This window comes from Lepisosteus platostomus, chromosome 2 (genome assembly GCF_059453375.1).
Source record: "Lepisosteus platostomus isolate fLepPlt1 chromosome 2, fLepPlt1.hap1, whole genome shotgun sequence".
NCBI classification, from domain to species: domain Eukaryota; kingdom Metazoa; phylum Chordata; class Actinopteri; order Semionotiformes; family Lepisosteidae; genus Lepisosteus; species Lepisosteus platostomus.
The window spans coordinates 3,441,852-3,459,280 of record NC_142612.1 but is presented as its reverse complement, the minus strand read 5'-3'; the positions used below and the strand labels follow the sequence as shown (position 1 = coordinate 3,459,280).

Sequence of the window (17,429 nt, the reverse complement as noted above, 5' to 3'; positions counted from 1 at the left end):
TTTAATCTTGGGTAACACCGTCGACGGGTTGCAATAAAGGCATGATCACCTAATGAAAAATACAACGACAAATTATATATATTATGAAGTTTTCGCTTGATTTTAATTAACGAGTCTCTAGTCCCTGTACAGTCCCGGGTTATGTCGTCGATTTCCTGCAGTGCACAGTTCAGTTTCGGGTTTGAATAAATTGGGGGGGACGAGTTGCTTGACGCTTAATTTCTTTTTCTGAAGAAAATCGTAACGTTTCAGCTTAGAAATAACCCAGCAAAGACGTATTCCAAAAGACGAAAAACAATTTTAATTATTACCGAGAACGTTCGCTTTCCCGATATCTCGGCAACCTGCTCAGATACCCGAAATTCTCCAAACTGCATTTTTGTCGCTGTGATAAAGGAAGCGTCATTAGCCTTTTCTTTCCTCATTGCCCGCTTCCTAGACCTAAACAAGGGCAGTTCTCCTCTTTTATTTTTGTTGTTTTATATTCTCGGCTTTAGGAGCGACTTGGGGTTTTTTTTTTAGTTCGTCCCAAAATGAAGATACAATTTTTTACAACTTGTAACAGGGACAACAGTGTTGCGGGCTGGCTGACACGGTTACACAACCCTCCCGGTTATATAAGCGTGCCAGAAGAGGGGCCAATGAGCCCGTTTCCAGGCAGTCACATGTCCTCTGTATTCTTGCACAGTCCGAGCGCCTGCTGCGGTTCTGCAGGATCTCCGAGACCAGCGAGGGGGAACTCGCACAGCGCAGCAAACACGAGGAAACAAACGAACAAAAAAACAGAAGACGCGTACTTCAGAAACAGCAGTCGACATTACAGCTTGTAGGCCAAGGCTGTCATCCGGAGAGCTGAACAGACGGGCGGTCACCGTTTTTCCAGAGGCTCCGGGGCACGGTGGTGAACTGGGTTACTGGCGAACAGGCTTCGGGACTCCTGGTCTGATAGAACAGGTGGCGTTGAGTTGACCTCGTCTCTCTGGCCTCAGCGTGGCATCGGGAGCCGTAAGAAGAGGGATTTTCTTTTGTTCCGGGTGGGGGGGAGACATCTCGCCTTGGAAAGTCAACCGTGCTGAAAGAGTTTTGTTACATAGAGGAACTTCCCGGGGACCGGAGACACTGCAAGTTGGGGGGAGGAGGAGGAAGGAAACGAAATAAGAGAGAGCTAAAACTGTTTCTGTTCTCGCCGTCTTCATCTATTTTTTTTGTGTGTGGTATTTTCCCGTACTTTTGGAAGAGATGGAAAGCTGCGCAGCAGCCGCCGAAGCCCCCCGGCCCCTGAGCCCGGTGTGAGGATGGTGAGGCGGCCGTCCGGGATCTCCGCAGATTGGCTGGGTCAGACGCTGCCGTCCCCGCCAGGCGCCCAGGACGGGCGCGTTTTAATGTCGCTGTCGCCGGGCCGCACGACCGCACGATGGCTTTTCAAGGCTCATCCGCGGATGCACGGACTTGAAGGAAGGGGAAGGCGCCTTGTTATATAAGGGTCACGAAGAGCAGGCGTAAGAGTACTCTGGGACTAGGCCTACTTGAGTTCCCCGGTGGGTATTGTCTTGTGAAGAGACCAACAACAACAACAACAACAACAACAATAATAATAATAAAAAAAAATGAATTGGACTTGGAACATGCAACTGTTGTATCACTTTTATGCTACGGTACCTAGGCTGCTGTAGTACTACTGCCGAGCTTGTAGTTTCATGTCTGTTTCAGACTAGTCTTGTGCGTGTGCAACAAAGGACATGGAGACGAGTAGCCGCCACTGCTCGGAACAACTCATCCATGATCTGTCCAACCCTGCCGCCGCCGGCTTGTGCCCGGAGATGCTGGAGGTCGCCGAGGAGGCCTGGCGAGCCGGAGATTTCAACCTGGCGGCCGAAATCTACGCCTCGCAGCTGGCCGGTCTCCCGCAGCCCGACCGGGGCTTGTGCCTGCGGAAGGGAGATGCCCTGGGCCGGGACGGGCGCATCTCCGAAGCCCTGGACTCGTACTGCACGGCGGCTCGCCTCGGCCGGCTGCGGGCGGAGGAGCTGCGGCTGCTGGTGGAGAGCATCGCCCAGACCCTCCGGGACAAGGAGCTGTCCGGCTTGGAGCGGAAGAAGAGCGAGGCGGCTGACCGACCCGGGGCGAAACCGGGCGGGGACGGGAGCCCGCAGGGCGGCGGCGGCGACCCGGCCGAGGAAGAGGGGCCGCCGGACTTGTTCTCCTGTCGGCTTTGCAAGCGCTTGCTGTCCGAGCCCACCACGCTGCAGTGCGGACACACTTTCTGCAAGCCGTGCCTGGAGGACGGCGCGGTCACCGAGTGCCTGGTCTGTGCGTACAAGCTGGATAAAAGGCACGGGCAGCTCTTCCCCCTCGGCTTCAAGGTGAACGTCATCCTCGGCGGCTTGCTGGACAAGTGGTTCGCCGCCGAGAGCAGAGCCCGGAGGCTGTGGCTGGAAGGAGACAGCCTGTGGAAGACAAGGGACCTGGAGACCGCGTTGGAGAAGTACGACAGAGCCGCAGAGCTGGGTAGGTGGTTTCTCTAAACGCGCTTTGTTAGGAATAAAATGTGCGTATGTAACCACTTGGTTCCGGATGCACGGAAAACGGGTTATTATGCCTGTGACCTACTTTCTTCCGACGATATACATGTCGACGCTGGAAGGCGCTGTGTCCCCTCCCCCCAAAATGAAACGACGTCGTCTAAATAGAAACCTTTTTATAACCCTTGCCCCGGGGAGGGAAAAAAAGTTCCGATTTGCGTCTTTGCATTGAGCGGTATGCGGTTAGATCGTGGAGCCGGTCGAGCGCCTTGATGAGGACGCTCTCGGCACCAGTTGCTTACCAGTTGCACACAACTGAGCTGCTGACAGCGAGCGCTGTGGCTTTTTAAGAATGAGTAGGACTGCTTGTGGTAGGTGGACTACAGAAGGCTGCCCGATCCGGCCTTCTCCGATCGCATCCAATGAATTAGCCTGTGGCCTGCATGTGCATGATGTTCAGCACCCGTTTTAGATTTACGACTTCAGCCGTCTTGAAGGTTGAACGGCACGCGTTGTAAACCGAGTTACAGTTTTGTGTAATAAACGTAAGAATGACAGAAAACTTCAGCAGATGATAGGATCGCACGGATGACGTTGTCTGGAAATGTCTCCATCGTGTGTTCTGGCTGCGAGATGTCTCTGGCGTCTTTATTGGAATTGGGAGTCTTGGAAGATTTTCCTCTGAAATGTATTTAAAATAAACTTGCATGGATATTGTTTTGTAAAAAAACAACTGAAGCTCTACATCCCGACTGCTGGTGATTATAATCGTTAACACTTCCCCGTAGTGTGCTGTAGACCCCTGTAACCGTCCAGCAGCTTCTGTAAAAACGACTGCAGTCGGGTTGTATTGAAGCGATTGGCTGTAAGTCTTCGTTAACTATCAGGGACTGATACTGCTGTACGTTTCCATCTCTGATCTTCTGAGGAGTTGTGGAACTTTCCCTTCAGGGAGCTTGATACCTTCTGTACATTCTTAGAAACAAGCTATGATCATTGTAAAACTTGACATGAACATAATGGTTACCAAGGACAGGAAGAGAACCTACACTTCTGCTCGGTACAGCTGTAGCACTCAGAGGGATCTGCTCAGCTGAACACGAACAGAAGAGCAGGTAAAGGAGATGGCTCATGTTTGTGCCGGGGTTAAAGTAGGGAGCATGATAGTCAGCGTTTTGACAGAACTGAGCTGTTTCGTCCAAGACGACATCCAGCTCATTTTGTCTTTTAGTGGTTAATTGATCCAAGAACGTCATCCAGCCGTTTCTGGGAAGAAGCCTGGGTACAGGCTTCAGCTGAACTGCGGGATTGGTTTCGGCAGTGTGGGCTGTGTATTAGTTTGTAAGTTTGATTTCCTCACGGCCTTTATTGGTGTGACGTCATCGGACTGCTTCAGACAGCTGATGGGGGCAAGCAGCACATGGGTCCATCTGTCCAGTAAAAACACACAGCCGAGTGCAGAACAGATATTACACGCGGTGCAGGAGTGCCCCAGTGCAGAAAGGCACAGCACTTGTACAGAAGTAAGACTTTCTTAAAGGGGGTGAGGGGGAGAGAGGGTTGGAAAGCCAGGGTCTTGAATCTGCTGACTATGCTTCAGTCTGAATATGGCGAAGACGAGTATGGTTCACTGAGAGGGGAACCACTCCTTCACAGTTCTGCAGTCATTGGGAGCTCTAGCCAGTTCATGCAAAGACCAGCGTGTCAGCCCAGCCATGATCAGAAAGCTGATTAATCCCGGTAAAGGCCATGGCTTCCCAAAAACCTGCCCTGGCCGCCTACACCTCAGACGGGACCCCAGGTAACCTAGCCAGCATGTCGTTCCGGGAGCAGAGCGGTGCCCCCAGAGAGCATGCAAACTCCACACGGAAGTCACCCCACTTCAGAACTGAGCCCGGGACCTGGCAGCTGTCAGTCAGCAACACTGCAACACTCCAGTTGTATTGGAAAGCTGTCCACTGTGTTGCCACTTCCTTCCACTGAAGTCACCCACAGAGCTGGGCTTGGTGACTTTGTGGGAGTGGATAAATATTTTAAGGAATTTAGACAGCCTTCTCAACTTTAAACCCCAGTCCACTCAAGTTTGGCTAAAAATAACCACTGGCAGGGTCCGTACGACACAAGACTCAACCAGGCTTGTCTAAACATGAAGTGTGGCTCTTGGGGTCATATGTAGTTTTCTTCATCTGCTGTTGAAATGTTACTGTAGTATAACCATGAGATATTGCAACCTTTTGAAAGATGGAAGTTGTCTTATTTTTTTTTTTTTTGCAAAAAACTTTTCCCACTTATAAAAAAAAAAGTTAAAATATCATCCGGATTTCATCTGGTCTCTGGCAGAGAAGATGTTATTTGAAGGCAGTCACATGTCTGCTGCTTGTGTAATCCCTTTCGGATGTAGGTCAGAGCTAGTAATGCTGTTATGAAATGAGGTTTTAAGATGTTTGCGAATAATTTGGTTGAAGTTCAAAATTAAAAAGCAAAATTTAACTTGTGAAACAGTGAGTGTTGTAGAATCCATAGAGAAGGCTATGGTGTGATCACAGGTCCAGCCATTTCAGCACGTTATCTGTTCAGATCGAGCTCTTTTGCAGTTAGAAGTGGGTGGCTCTGCCCTGCTTCCAGAAAGGTAGGCAAAGGAGAACAGTTGTGGTCTTGATTAATCAGATGTCTAAAGGCCAAGAATGCTAATGTTAAATTATTTTCCTTCTAACATCCTTGCATGTTGCTGCATACGTCCTACAGGTTGCTAATTTCAGATAATAACAGCATTTAATATTCAGCATCATTTCTTTCAATTGGGTCTAGGCTTTATATCCATCATGAACCAGGCATGTTTGCTGAAGCACCTTCTACTCTACGGCGTTACACAGTGACAGAAGTGCTGTAACTTGTCAGCATAGACCAGAGGCATGTATTTATCAAGGAGAATGGCTGGTCCAAGGGTTAGTTCACAAGGTCAAAATGAGAAACGTGGATGAGCGTGCTGGGGGAAGGGTGTGGGAGATCTGAGGGTTGAGAGGTCAGCCTAGAATTGGCCATTGATAATTGCCTTTCTTCTCTGCATGTCTATGACGAGCACCAGTGCAGTACCTAAAAAAAAGTACTTTATATGGTAGGACAGCATTGTTATGTTTAAGCGTTTTGTTAATTTCTGCCTTAAGGATATGTTTAGTATAGAATTCATAATTATTCATGAATTCCCTTATACACATAGACTTAGAATTAGTAGTGCTAATAAATGGCTAGTGTGAAGGGACTGTCTTTCATATAAAGTCTATCTGTTCACTTTTTGTCCAAGTATTTTGTCGAGAGCTGTACTGAGGATCAGAAGAAACGCAGCCCTTACAACGGAAATAAATCCACAAAGCAAATCGCAAAAAAAGACATTGCCAGCCTGTGTTCTTGTACTCGCCTTTCAATGTTGCTGAATAGCCTGGGCAGGTACAGTAACATCATGCACAGTAATGATGTTGACGAGCAAGGAGCCTCCTGTGAAAATCACAAGCAGCTGTTGCTGGAAGTGATGCATACTGTGCATGTGCAGCACACATGGCATGCATCAGGACACGTATGTTGTGTTGTGGGATTCAGCCCCTTTCCTCTCCTAGAGGCTGGACAAGCGTGTGTCTGTCGGCCATGTCCCATCTCTGCTCATCCCGCTGCTGTTCCGTCTGGGCTCGCGTCTGCAGAGCTGGGTCCTCCCAGGCTGAACTACCTCGTTCCCGGCTCTCGGAGAGCCGTCTCTGCACAAGCCACAGGGCGTGCGCTGTTCTGCCCATCGGGATGGACCGGTGGAAGTGTGGTCCCAGGGCCCTGACCAGCGCAGCGCTGTGCAGTCTGGTTAACCAGAGCAGGTTTCTGCAGGGAACCACCGCTTCTGTCCTGAACATCAGACTTGACCCTCCCTAGCAGGCGTTCAGTTCTCCACAGGCAGTCGTGTATTCCTACGCTCCTCTGTGGGACCCTTGCTGAAGTCCATCAGGGAGGCTGTTGCTAAAGAAGACCTAGGCTTCATTGCTGGAGATGCTTAACCGAGCTGTCGGCTCAACATACTGAGGGCACGAAGGCGTCGCTTTCTTGATAAGCCATGTATGATGATGTATAACCTTCCTAGTTTTTTTTTTCTTGATTATCGTCGGGCTTGGCATTCGTCTGGGAAAATCCTGACTGGGTTTGCCAGTGAACTCTCTCTCTCATGAGCCTGCTGCATGAGCATTGATCTCCTCCGCTGCATCCCGGTGACCAATCAATAAAAATTACTCCTAGAACTTTAAATCAATATCCAAAATACACATGAATGAGCTTTTGATTCCTCGCATTCATTATTACTGGTAAAGTATGTTTCCTAATTGGCAAGTTACTTTCTGAATCTTTTAAGACTTTTTTTCCCCCTGCTGCTTACTGACCTTGTTTTTGGTGTCTGGAAAGTGTATTCTCTTACTCACCCTGTCACTTCATTAACGCGTGCTCTTTGAATTTCACAGCTCCTTTTGACTACATGTTGCTGGGGCAGCGAGCTGAACTCCATATGGAAATGAAAAACTATAACCAGGCCATTCAAGATGGGGACAGCACATGCAGGCTGAGACCACTCTGGCCCAAGGTAAACCACCAAGACATCTGTTACGACCATATGTGTGCTGAAAAGTACCTGGCGAAGTCACAAAGTCAGGCATAGCTGAAACTATTGCTGCTCAGGGTGCTTTTTAGTTTTTTCTACAAGGCACTGCATAAGGGCATTTCTGTTCGTTTATTCTGTGGTGTAAAAATGCCAAAAAGTTACCATGAAATAACATATGCCTTGCAATATGAGAGGCTTCGCCCATGAACGCTGAACATTTAGTCACTCCAGATGGCTCTCTTAATGTGTAAAGAGGCTGTAATTGCCAGATATGCAGTGCGTCTGTCATTTTTTCGGTCTTGCAGTTTAATAGATTATCTGCTCAGACAGGACTGAGCTCTCCGTGTGAGACCACGGCTACTGTATGCATCTTCTTTTCAGTGTATGCACGCTGCTCTGTAATACAGAAAGTGTTTGACAGTGTTCGTGCGCCATGTATTTGCATACATGTTAAATTATAGCTTTTTATTTTACAGCATTGATGTACAAAAAGCCTTCTGAGGAAAACTTTAAAAAAAATCTTCCATCTTCATTGTGTTTAAAAAATAAACCATGTGCTTGGAAAAAAAACTATAGTAGTAGACTGTAGCACTGTGGTATTGGAAACTGTTAATTCAGGCAGGTTTGTGATTTTGAAAAGCACTTGAATTTATCGCTTGAAGTGCACTTAAACAGGGCTGCCTCTAAGAGCATGGAGTGGCTAATCTGATTGATATAGGTGTTCATTCTCCTGACTGGTGTTGGACAGTAATTCAAATGTGGGGTATGTCATTGTCGCATCCTGTTTTAAATTTATTCAAGTTGTTCTCATAGTGTTTCTTATGTAAATGCAACCCACAGCCATTTCTCTGTTTTGTCCTGCCCCTTGTGTAGTTCTTTCGTATTTGTTTCTTATCTGAAGGAATGGAAATTTATCTGTGCATTAAAGTAATATTGGTTGCTTTAATGAAATCATAGATGCATTAACAGAAGAAAACAAGTTTCTTTTCTTCGCACACATGCTCAATTAAGATTAGTCGTCAGACAATGTCTTGTTGGCTGTGTCAGTAAACTAGTTTAAGAGGAAGTAAGCTGGTGGTTTTGGACCTCAAGAAAACTTAACATTTATCAAAGGTCACCTCGTGGTCACCAGGGTGTGGTAGCTTAGCAACTGATGACCAGACTTAAAATTGGATATAGATTTGTGCCACATAAGGGATTTTACTTTTTCAGTTGAAGTTACATGATGCCACCTGCCCATAACAAAATGCATCGGAAACTGCCTGCTTTTTAGAGAAGCCTTATCTTTTCACCTGTGTTTCAAGATGTGAAAAAGCTCCTTTAGATCTCAAAACCAACTCTTTTGAGTCTCTCCACTCTGAGTTATAGTCTGGTCATTTTCCTTTACCTAAGCCTTCACATCTGTCGCAGCGTCATCCTTCAGGCTTGAAGCGAGTCAGCTAAGTGTGAGCATCCTGGTCCCTTCCAGTTGTGGACTGGAAGATGATGTTACTTGAAGTATTGTAACCTCTGTACCCTGTGCCCTTGAACAGGCCCACTTCCTGAAGGCAGCAGCTCTGGCCAAGGCTGGGAGGACAGAGGAGGCCTTGCAGGAGTATTTCTTCTGTGTCGCACTGAGACCCGACTGGAGTTCAGCCAAACTAGAAGCGCAAAAGGTAGAGGGTGCCCATCCATATATTCTGTGTAAAGTCACGTTTGCGTTCCTGCCGCCTGTTCTGGTGACGGTTTATAGGCAGTACCGGGGACATCTCTGAAACGCTGGGGGATCAAGGGGTACCGAGTGACTTGGTAGTATGTTAACTTTTTTTTTCCATAAACGTCTGCAAAAATGTGATCATGCCCTAATTTAGAGTGTGGTGGGCTGCTGAAGGAGATGATCACGGGTGTGTTTTGAAATCCTCGGAGCGTCATTCCTGTTCCTCTCCATCCGCAGATCCTGAGCGAGTTGTTTTCCTCGGTCTTCGAGAACAGCAGCCTGCCTGCGCCGCTGTCCGCCTGCCCCAAGCCCTCTGTCCTCGGCTCCCCGGGCGCCCCTCCGGCAGGGGACGGCCCGCGGCCGGGCTCCTCCCAGGTACGCCTCCTGCTCCGGCCCCTGCTCACGCCCCGCTCGGGAATCGATCGCGGAGAGGCCGAGATGTGAAAAGAAAAATTCTCTTTTGCAGGACCCGGTGTTGAAAGTAGCCAGGAATCCGCCTGGAGAGAGCGGAGCGCCCTCCGGTGTCGGTCCTGTGAAGTTACCTCAGTCTTTGTCGAAACTTGAATTCCCCTGTGAGGACAGAAAGACCCTGACGCCTGTGCTTTCAAGTCTTCCTGGTCCCGTCCTCAAGAGAAAAAGCCCCAGTGACTTGGCCAGCTATGGTCCTCCCAGCAAACTGCTTAGACAAGGTGAAGATCTGTGTGCGGCGGCTCGGGGGGATTGCTTTGCTTTGAGCTTTTTGCTCCTTTATTTGTGTTCTCGGTTGTTTTTGAGTTTTGTCTGGCTGGGTGTTTACCGTCCGAGAGGGGAACTTCTGAGTTAACTTTTGAGTTTTTTTTTTAATTAACTCGACAAAATAAAGAGGAAGAAAGTTCTCCACTGATCGGGATCGTTACGAAAGGGGCACCCTTCAGACATAACAAGCTGACATAAAATAACTTGTGCACAACTCTTAGAGGAGCTATATGGTGAATTAAGAGATCGGTTTGCATGGAATGTGCTGTAGATAATTCACTTTCATCAGCTGGTTACTTGACTTTGTCATATAAAGACTAATACATTTTGGTTCCATTGTTGGTTTGCGTAGGTGGGGACTGTTTACCTCAGAAACCCACAGCTCCTAATGGACGGAGGGAAGTTCCTACTCAGCTTGTTGACAGCTCAGACATGGAATGCTCTCTCTGCATGAGGTACTAACCCCTTTATACCGGCGCTAGAAAGACTGACCTTGGAAAGATACACCCGGAACAGCCCAGTTGTGTGTTTTGGATCTCCATCAATAAGTTGATATTCCAGGTGTGCCCTACATTCTGATGACTTACATGCATTTAATTAGAATTTACACTCGTGCTGTAAATTAAAATGCATGAGAAGTACCGTCTTAGATTTATATATACACATTGATTCCCAACCATCCCGTCTGGTGACTGAATTTTTAGGACTTCTGTGCCTGTTCGCAGCTGATAGGTGCTCCCAGTCGCAGCAGGGGTTGAGTTCGTTGTTTTTGTTGTTGTTTTAAAATGGAGTGGATTTAAGAAGTGCGTTCGTGTCCTGGGTGCGAACTGAGAACAGACTGGACACGACTAAACTGTAAAGTGTTGTGGCCATTGTCCAGCCATAGTGTTGTAGCCAACAACCTTGGCTTCTTTCAGGACACAGCTGAGTGAGATCCTCAGGTTAATTAACTACTAAAAGATAACATAAGCAAGATGAGTTGAATGGCTCATTCGCCTTGGATGACATGGTCAATTCTGTCATAACACTGACTGCCATTTTCAGGGCTTCAGGCCCTACACAAACATGACCCATCTCGTACACATCTGTACTGAGCATAAGTGGAGGCTCTCTGGGGTAACTGTGCATTTCCGGGCTTAATAAATGATTAAATATTGATTACTTTGGCCTCTTAAAGATCTATAACCCAAGCCTTTTTTTACTTTACTAATAGCTCGTTGTTACAGCGAAACTGCTCATCAGATTTTCAGAAGCACGCAATCCAGATGTCGTCCTCTGTAGTAAACGATGCATAGATGTTCATTTCCTTGACACAAACGTGCTTGGCTCTGCTGTATGGATGCATTCTTGAAAGATGGCAGCCAGATCTGTGATGGGTTCACCAGGGTGGGATCTAAACCTGAGATCCAGACACGGGCTGGAGTGCTTGGACCTCATTTTATTCCATTTTGCATTGACTTTGAGATTTTGACCTTTAACTTTGAAGGCAGCAGAGGGAATCTTGTATCTTTTAGTTTTCAATCACTGACTGCTTGTAAGGCCCCCAAACGAGATTAGGTTGAGCACATCTAGCATGTTTTTTTCCTCCTGTTGAGTTCGGCCTATTTTTAAGTCCTGTCTCAAACAATTGCTTGTTTAGACTGATTATTTTTACACCTGAAGGTTGAAGCACTTTGTAATTGTACATTACTTTATAAATAATCAAGTGCTATCCTTGATTAAAAAAAAGAAAGTTTTATAAGAAGGACTTTATAAAATGTATTCTGATGACAACCAATGTTTTTGGAAAATTTTTGTTTTACTAGATAATTTTCTATTTGCCACTAAACAGCCAGCATGCTACTCACACTTGCAAACACTATGTGAATTTATACATTGAAATTAAATCTTTGAAGTAGTTCCAGTAGCCGTACAGAGATTTACAGATGTACAAAACTATTTCACATATCCTTGTGGTTCATTCTTCCCCATCTCTGTGTACGCCTGAGTTGCATGGCTTTTATCCTGTGTCTTTTTTTACTTGCAGGCTGTTTTATGAGCCAGTCACCACTCCCTGCGGGCACACCTTCTGCCTCAGATGTATGGAGCGCTGCCTTGACCACAATCCCAACTGCCCTCTGTGCAAAGAGAATCTTTCGGAGGTACAGCGCCTGTCTTAACGCCCATTATTTCAGCCATGTCACTCGGGGTACCTCAGTGAGCACAGCCTACCCTTCTAGGGCTCCTGCAAGTGTGGTGTCAGAACCACATCTTCCTCTTTCCCGTTCGCTTTCGCCGAGCTCGTCGGAAGTAATCGCAGTCCACAAGTAGCTCTTGGAACGTGGATGTGGTGAAGATGAAAAAAAATGATGTATTCTTGTGTTTGCTGGTTAATTTCAAAACCTTTACGTAGGGGAAAAGGCTGCATTTTAGACAATAAGGTTGTGTTTTATGATTATTAAAACTGACCAACAAAAGCTCATGTAGTTGAAATGTATAATATTATAGAACTATGCAAAAAGTGACATTTTAAAGAAAATAGAAATATCTAAAAATAAATTAGCTATGTTATAACTAAAAGGACTGACCGCGCTTTAATAAAGTAATAAGGTTACTCTTAATTCTCAAGAAAACAGTTTTCTAAACTTAAATTTGTCCAGTTCCTAAATAGCTTCTTTCATATACATAAAAGTGTCATTTCATCCTTAAAAAAGATTGTTTTCTAATTTCCCAAAGCAACCCAGTGAATGTTACATAGATGATAAAGATTTAATGTTTAATAAATGTTACAATTTTAAAGGACTTAAGTATTGATGAGCAGAGACATGACTTGACCGACCAGTCTTTTCTTCTGTGTGTGTGGAATAAATAAGAAAGCAAAGTAACTGTTATGAGGTAGTATAAATAAAAAAAAAAAATTACTTCCAGTTGTAAAATGTCACATTTAGGTATTTTTTTATCAACTCTGTGTTAGAGTGTAGGTCTTTCCTTGCTCACTCAGAGATGTTCAACCTTGGGATGAAGTTATTTCTTGTAAGAAGGGAAATTACAGCCATGCTGGGCAGCCTTCTTTAAAACCATTCTGCAAAAAAAAACACTAACGGGGGGGGGGAGACGAGTACGCCCCGTGTCGACTGGCCTGTGAGCCTGGCAGTCGGGGAGTTTCCCCCAGCAGAGCGCTCCGGGCTCCAGAGTTTCTTCTGCTCTCGTACACCCTTGACAAGCCCATTCGTTCTGAAGCAGCAGCCAGTCCCCACCAAGAACCCCTTCGTACTTCTGAAGCAGTTTGTCCCACTACTGTATAAACAACCCTCGCCAAGCCAGAGGGGCGAGCATCCGAGCTGAGCAAGAGTCTCGGAACTCGGCCAGACATTCCTGGGACACCGTATGAGCGAAGCTTGTGTCCTCTAAGTTTACGTCTTGTAAGTCTGAGGGCATTTAATTTTTTTTTTTACCAAGATGGATCTGTATTTTTCTGTACGGTTTTGGTGCACTGTCCCCGTTTCTGTTTTCTTGCGTGTTGGCGAGTGATCTGTGCAACGCGTCGGGAGTCCAGTCCGTTCGGTTAACGAATGATCATGTTTTCAGCTCGTTGGTAGCAATTCTGTTCCACGTTCTTTTTGTGAACCTCTTGAACAACGTTCAGCTTTTCAGACCGCCGAGTTGTTCGGAGTTTTGGAAGCTTGACGTTACTGCAGAGTCGGGACTCGAAGGTCTGTTCCTGTCAGTCCTCTCGGACACCTTTTTCTGGGTGGAAACGTTTGGAATCGGCTTGGGAGTTTCAGCACCCTCAAGACGCGCGTCCGTTACCTTCTTGCTCATTAAACACTGGAGGAGTGGGCCGAAGACCCCCGGCTGCTCACGCCCATCGGCTCCTGAGCCCTGTGTCTGGGGTCTGAGGCACTCAGACCTGTCAAAGGAGGACTAAGACTTGGCGGTTCTGACTTGTGCTCATCGTTCATCTTTTATTTCGGGGGGGGAAGTTTCGCCCCTGACGGTTCGGATCTCCTTCTCGCCGCAGTATCTGGCCGCCAGAGCGTACAACAAGACCTGCCTGATGGAAGAGGTCCTGGTCCGCTTCCTGTCGGAGGAGCTGGCCGAGCGGAAGAAGGTCCACGAGGAGGAGCTGAGGGAGCTGTCCAAGTAAGCAGAGCCCTTCTCGCCTGCGGGGGTCCCCGGGGGGCTTGATCAGCGGCACGTCCTTTGCTTTAATTTTACACGGCTGTGGGTTTTCCTAGGCCTTCTCGTATGTCGTTCCTGTCGGTCCACCGTGGCCACGCTGCCTGTGAAAGGGGTTGTGTCTTGATGTATGTTACACGTCTACCGCAGACTGAACTGTATGCGCATCTGCTTTTTTTTCCCCCCCAAGTCTCGGTGGAGTTCCTCCGCGAGGAGGTTTTCAGGTTAGCTGAGGAAGGAAAAAATTGGCACAAAAAAAAACTGCGTCTCTATTTCAGGCAGAGGTTCTTAGGTTTATTTGTCTTTTGTCCTCAAGTTTTCGATAGTGTAGTATTTTCTGATTTAAGAATATTGCAGTTGTAATGGAATGACGCAGTGGCCAGCATTGTTACCTCGCAGAGCTGGGGTCTGGGGTGCTGTGTGTGTGTGTGTGTGGAGTTTGTCTGTTCTCCCTGTGCTCACATGGGTTTCACCAGCTTGCCTCTGGACTGTGGGGTGGGTTAACTGGCCGTGCGAGTGTGTGCGTGTGCATTTGCGTCGGTGTGTCCCCCTGTAAAGGGCTGGCATCCTGTCCAGGACGTGTCCTGTCTTGTGTCCGTTACCTGCTGGGATAGGCTCTGGCTCCGCCGCGATCTGGAAGAAATGGTTAGAAAATGGATGGATGTCATTCATATATATATACAAAATATTTTTAAAAGCCAGCCAGACCCAAGGCTGCTTGTGGCGGTGCAAGGGAAGTTCACGTGCACGTAGTCTGGGGAAGTCAGTCAATCTTGTGTGCCTGCTGCCCTCGAGGGAGGCTGTAACATGGGCTTTCCTTGCAGCTTGAATAAGGAAGTCCCCATCTTCGTGTGTACCATGGCATTTCCCACGATCCCCTGCCCGCTGCACGTCTTCGAGCCGCGGTATCGGCTCATGATCCGCAGGTCCATGGAGACGGGCACCAGGCAGTTCGGGATGTGCATCGCCGACGAGCTTAAAGGGTGAGTTTCCCGGCCTCCGGCATCGTCGGGACTCGAGCAGAGTTTATCTGTAGTAACCTTCAGGACAAGAACGTCTAATGAAGAGGGGAGCTGCGCTGTGCCCGTTCCTTTCATACGAGAACTGGAACGAAGTGTCAAATTCATTTTCTCTTTTTTTTTTGTGTGGAATTGAAAGTATTGCTGGCAAAGGTGTTTAGTTGTGCTATTTATTTGTGTGTCCATATCGTGTATAAATGTTTAATGGAGCCGCTTTGTGAAAGGTCTGAAACACATTGATTTTGCCTTCTGGTTTTTTTTTTAGGTTTGCAGACTACGGCTGTATGCTGGAGGTCAGAGACGTCAAGTTCTTTCCGGATGGCCGATCAGTAGTGGACACCATTGGTGTGTCCCGTTTTAAAGTTTTAAGCCACGGGCAGAGAGATGGCTATAATACTGCTAAAATAGAATACCTAGAGGACAAGAAGGTACCTCCTGTGCTTTTGTTGATACAAATTATAAGCCTGTTCCAACCTCATATTTGCAAAATATTGTAAAAACCTCATTCTTCCATCTCAGAAGCTTTGCCAGTCTGTGTTCTCTGTTGTCTCTGACTAGTTTAAGAGTTGCTCAACTCCCTTGTCTTCTCTAGAGTTCATGACTGTAATGTCCTGCTCGCTGGTGTGTCTAAATCCACACTGAACAAGCTTACCTTTTGTTTAATTAATGTCTGTCTGCCCCTTTGCTTCTTCTGCCACACTCAAAACTGTTTTATATTGTGCTGTTACTGTTGTCTCCCATCGTTGTTTTTTCTTTACTGTAAAGTGCTTTGAGAATGTGCTTTTAAAGCTTATGAATGGCAGTGAAGGATATCGCATGGTGCTGACTGACTTTGCTCTTTTGCCCCCAGGCGGAGGGAGAGGAATATGTCGAACTGGTGCGTATCCATGACTCTGTGTACGATCAGGCCGTGGCCTGGTTTACATCTCTCCGAGACAACATGAAGAATCAGATTCTCAGCCACTTTGGATCCATGCCTGGAAAAGAATCGGATCCTCAGGTAAAAGGAAATTTTTAGTTCATCATCCGATCTGTCAAAATATTGGTTGTAAGAGTTTCACTTGAGCTGGGATTATTGCGTACCTAATGTGAAGCAAGAGTAGTAAAACTCTCCAGTCCATTGCTGATCAACATATTTGCATTTACTAGTATATCCGTAGGTTAAATTGAAAAAAAATATCACATTGATGTGGGCATGATCCTTGTAGGTTTTCCAGTTCGATAGGAATAGGTATCTTTACTAAAGAGCCATTAAGTGTCCCTATATCCATGCATTCCATGATTTAGTGCATAAGGTCTAGATCCTTCTCACATTTCATAACATGCCGTGTTAATTCAGATTAGTGCTAAAAAGTCTTGAAGTGTTACACGTAATAATTAACATTAACAATAATACGTATGGTACTGCTGATTTTGGTCATAATATGGAATATAGTGCTTTTATTATAATCCATTAAAGGATTTTCATTTGCACCCAGTTATATAACTGGACCTGTTACTGAAAGTGAAGAATCCAGCTCATGGGAATAAGTTGGAATTTGAACCCGCAACCTTCCAGTTCCGAGTCCCCTAAGGCTGCCGCCTGTTGTGGCTGGGAGTAAGGGTGTCGGCTCTGTCTTGCTTTCTCCCTAGGCCAGTCCCAGCGGACCCGCCTGGTGCTGGTGGCTCCTGGCCGTCCTTCCCCTGGAGAACCGAGCTCAGCTCACAATCCTGGCCATGACGTCACTCAAGGACCGCCTGAATGCGATCCGACGCGTGCTCATATTCGTCACCCGCAAAAGAGCTCGATGACGGCCGTGGGTCCTCAGGGCTTTTCCGTTTTCTCGGCGTGGAAGTTTCTTTCATTTTGAAAATCCCAAGTGAGCGCTCGCCCCCTGAAGTACAGACAAGTAAGGCTCGTATGTGATAATCAGTGCTGGGGATGCCCCCTCCAGTAACATCTGTTTTATTTTTTTGTGCCAAATGAGCATTAAGAAATTCTGAAAACCATCACGGAAACGCTCTGATTTTCCCTGAAACCCCACGGCCTTTCCTGCTGCACTGGAGTGGAAGTTCGCAGAAGTCTGTAGCACAAAAGGCTCTCATCGTGGCCCTGAGCGAGCTACTGTTACTCAGTATCTTTATTTTAACATTCGTATTTCAGACTGTGCCTGTTTACCCTGACATATATGAGCCATTCTGCTGGAATTTGTTTCACAAGAAGCGATTGCTGCATTGTCTGGGCTGGGGCGGGGGGTTCTTGGAATTGTATTCTGGCTGGCCGAAGCACAAAAAATGCCTCTGGGTGACTTAACTAGGAATCGCCAGGTGTGGTTTATTCGTTTGTCTGCATTGCGGGTGTCCTTTGCTTGTCGTTTGCACCTATACTCACTCTCTGATTTACGAACACCCAGCTGCTGTATTGAAGCATTTATTTTCATACCTGTTCTTCGCAGTTATGAAGACATTTTTGCTGCAACAAAATCCTGGCTCATATCCGAATGGAAGATGCTATCCTCGTGGTCATGTGGGTGGTCACTGTTCCTAGAATATTTGCATTTACCTTGATAACTACTGTACTGGGTTAGTTAACCATTATAATGAAGCAATAGCTTTCTCACTTTGACTTTCTTGGTGCTCTGTTAGAATAAAAATAATAGTATGATTTTCTTGACCTTCCAAGCAAATCTGAAGGT

The 17,429-nt window shown here is 46.6% G+C and overlaps 1 protein-coding gene across 1 annotated transcript; it reads left to right on the top strand.

Moving 5' to 3' along the window:
• Positions 1-102: 102 nt before the first annotated feature.
• On the top strand, positions 103-17,084 carry lonrf2 (LON peptidase N-terminal domain and ring finger 2). The gene is made up of 12 exons (XM_088646052.1): positions 103-2,508; positions 7,010-7,128; positions 8,679-8,801; positions 9,080-9,217; positions 9,309-9,531; positions 9,930-10,032; positions 11,604-11,718; positions 13,578-13,699; positions 14,560-14,718; positions 15,020-15,182; positions 15,605-15,754; positions 16,387-17,084. Exons 1-12 carry the CDS (start codon positions 1,740-1,742, stop codon positions 16,543-16,545), a joined length of 2,343 nt encoding a protein of 780 aa, XP_088502178.1. The 5' UTR covers positions 103-1,739; the 3' UTR covers positions 16,546-17,084.
• Positions 17,085-17,429: the final 345 nt, after the last annotated feature.

Bases quoted from the DNA above. Each gene is read 5' to 3' on its own strand.
- lonrf2 (XM_088646052.1), top strand. From the start codon at position 1,740: ATGGAGACGAGTAGCCGCCACTGCTCGGAACAACTCATCCATGATCTG. The intron at 13,700-14,559 runs GTAAGCAGAGCC...CTTTCCTTGCAG, and splicing joins GAGCTGAGGGAGCTGTCCAA to CTTGAATAAGGAAGTCCCCA. The intron at 15,755-16,386 runs GTAAAAGGAAAT...CTTTCTCCCTAG, and splicing joins GAAAAGAATCGGATCCTCAG to GCCAGTCCCAGCGGACCCGC.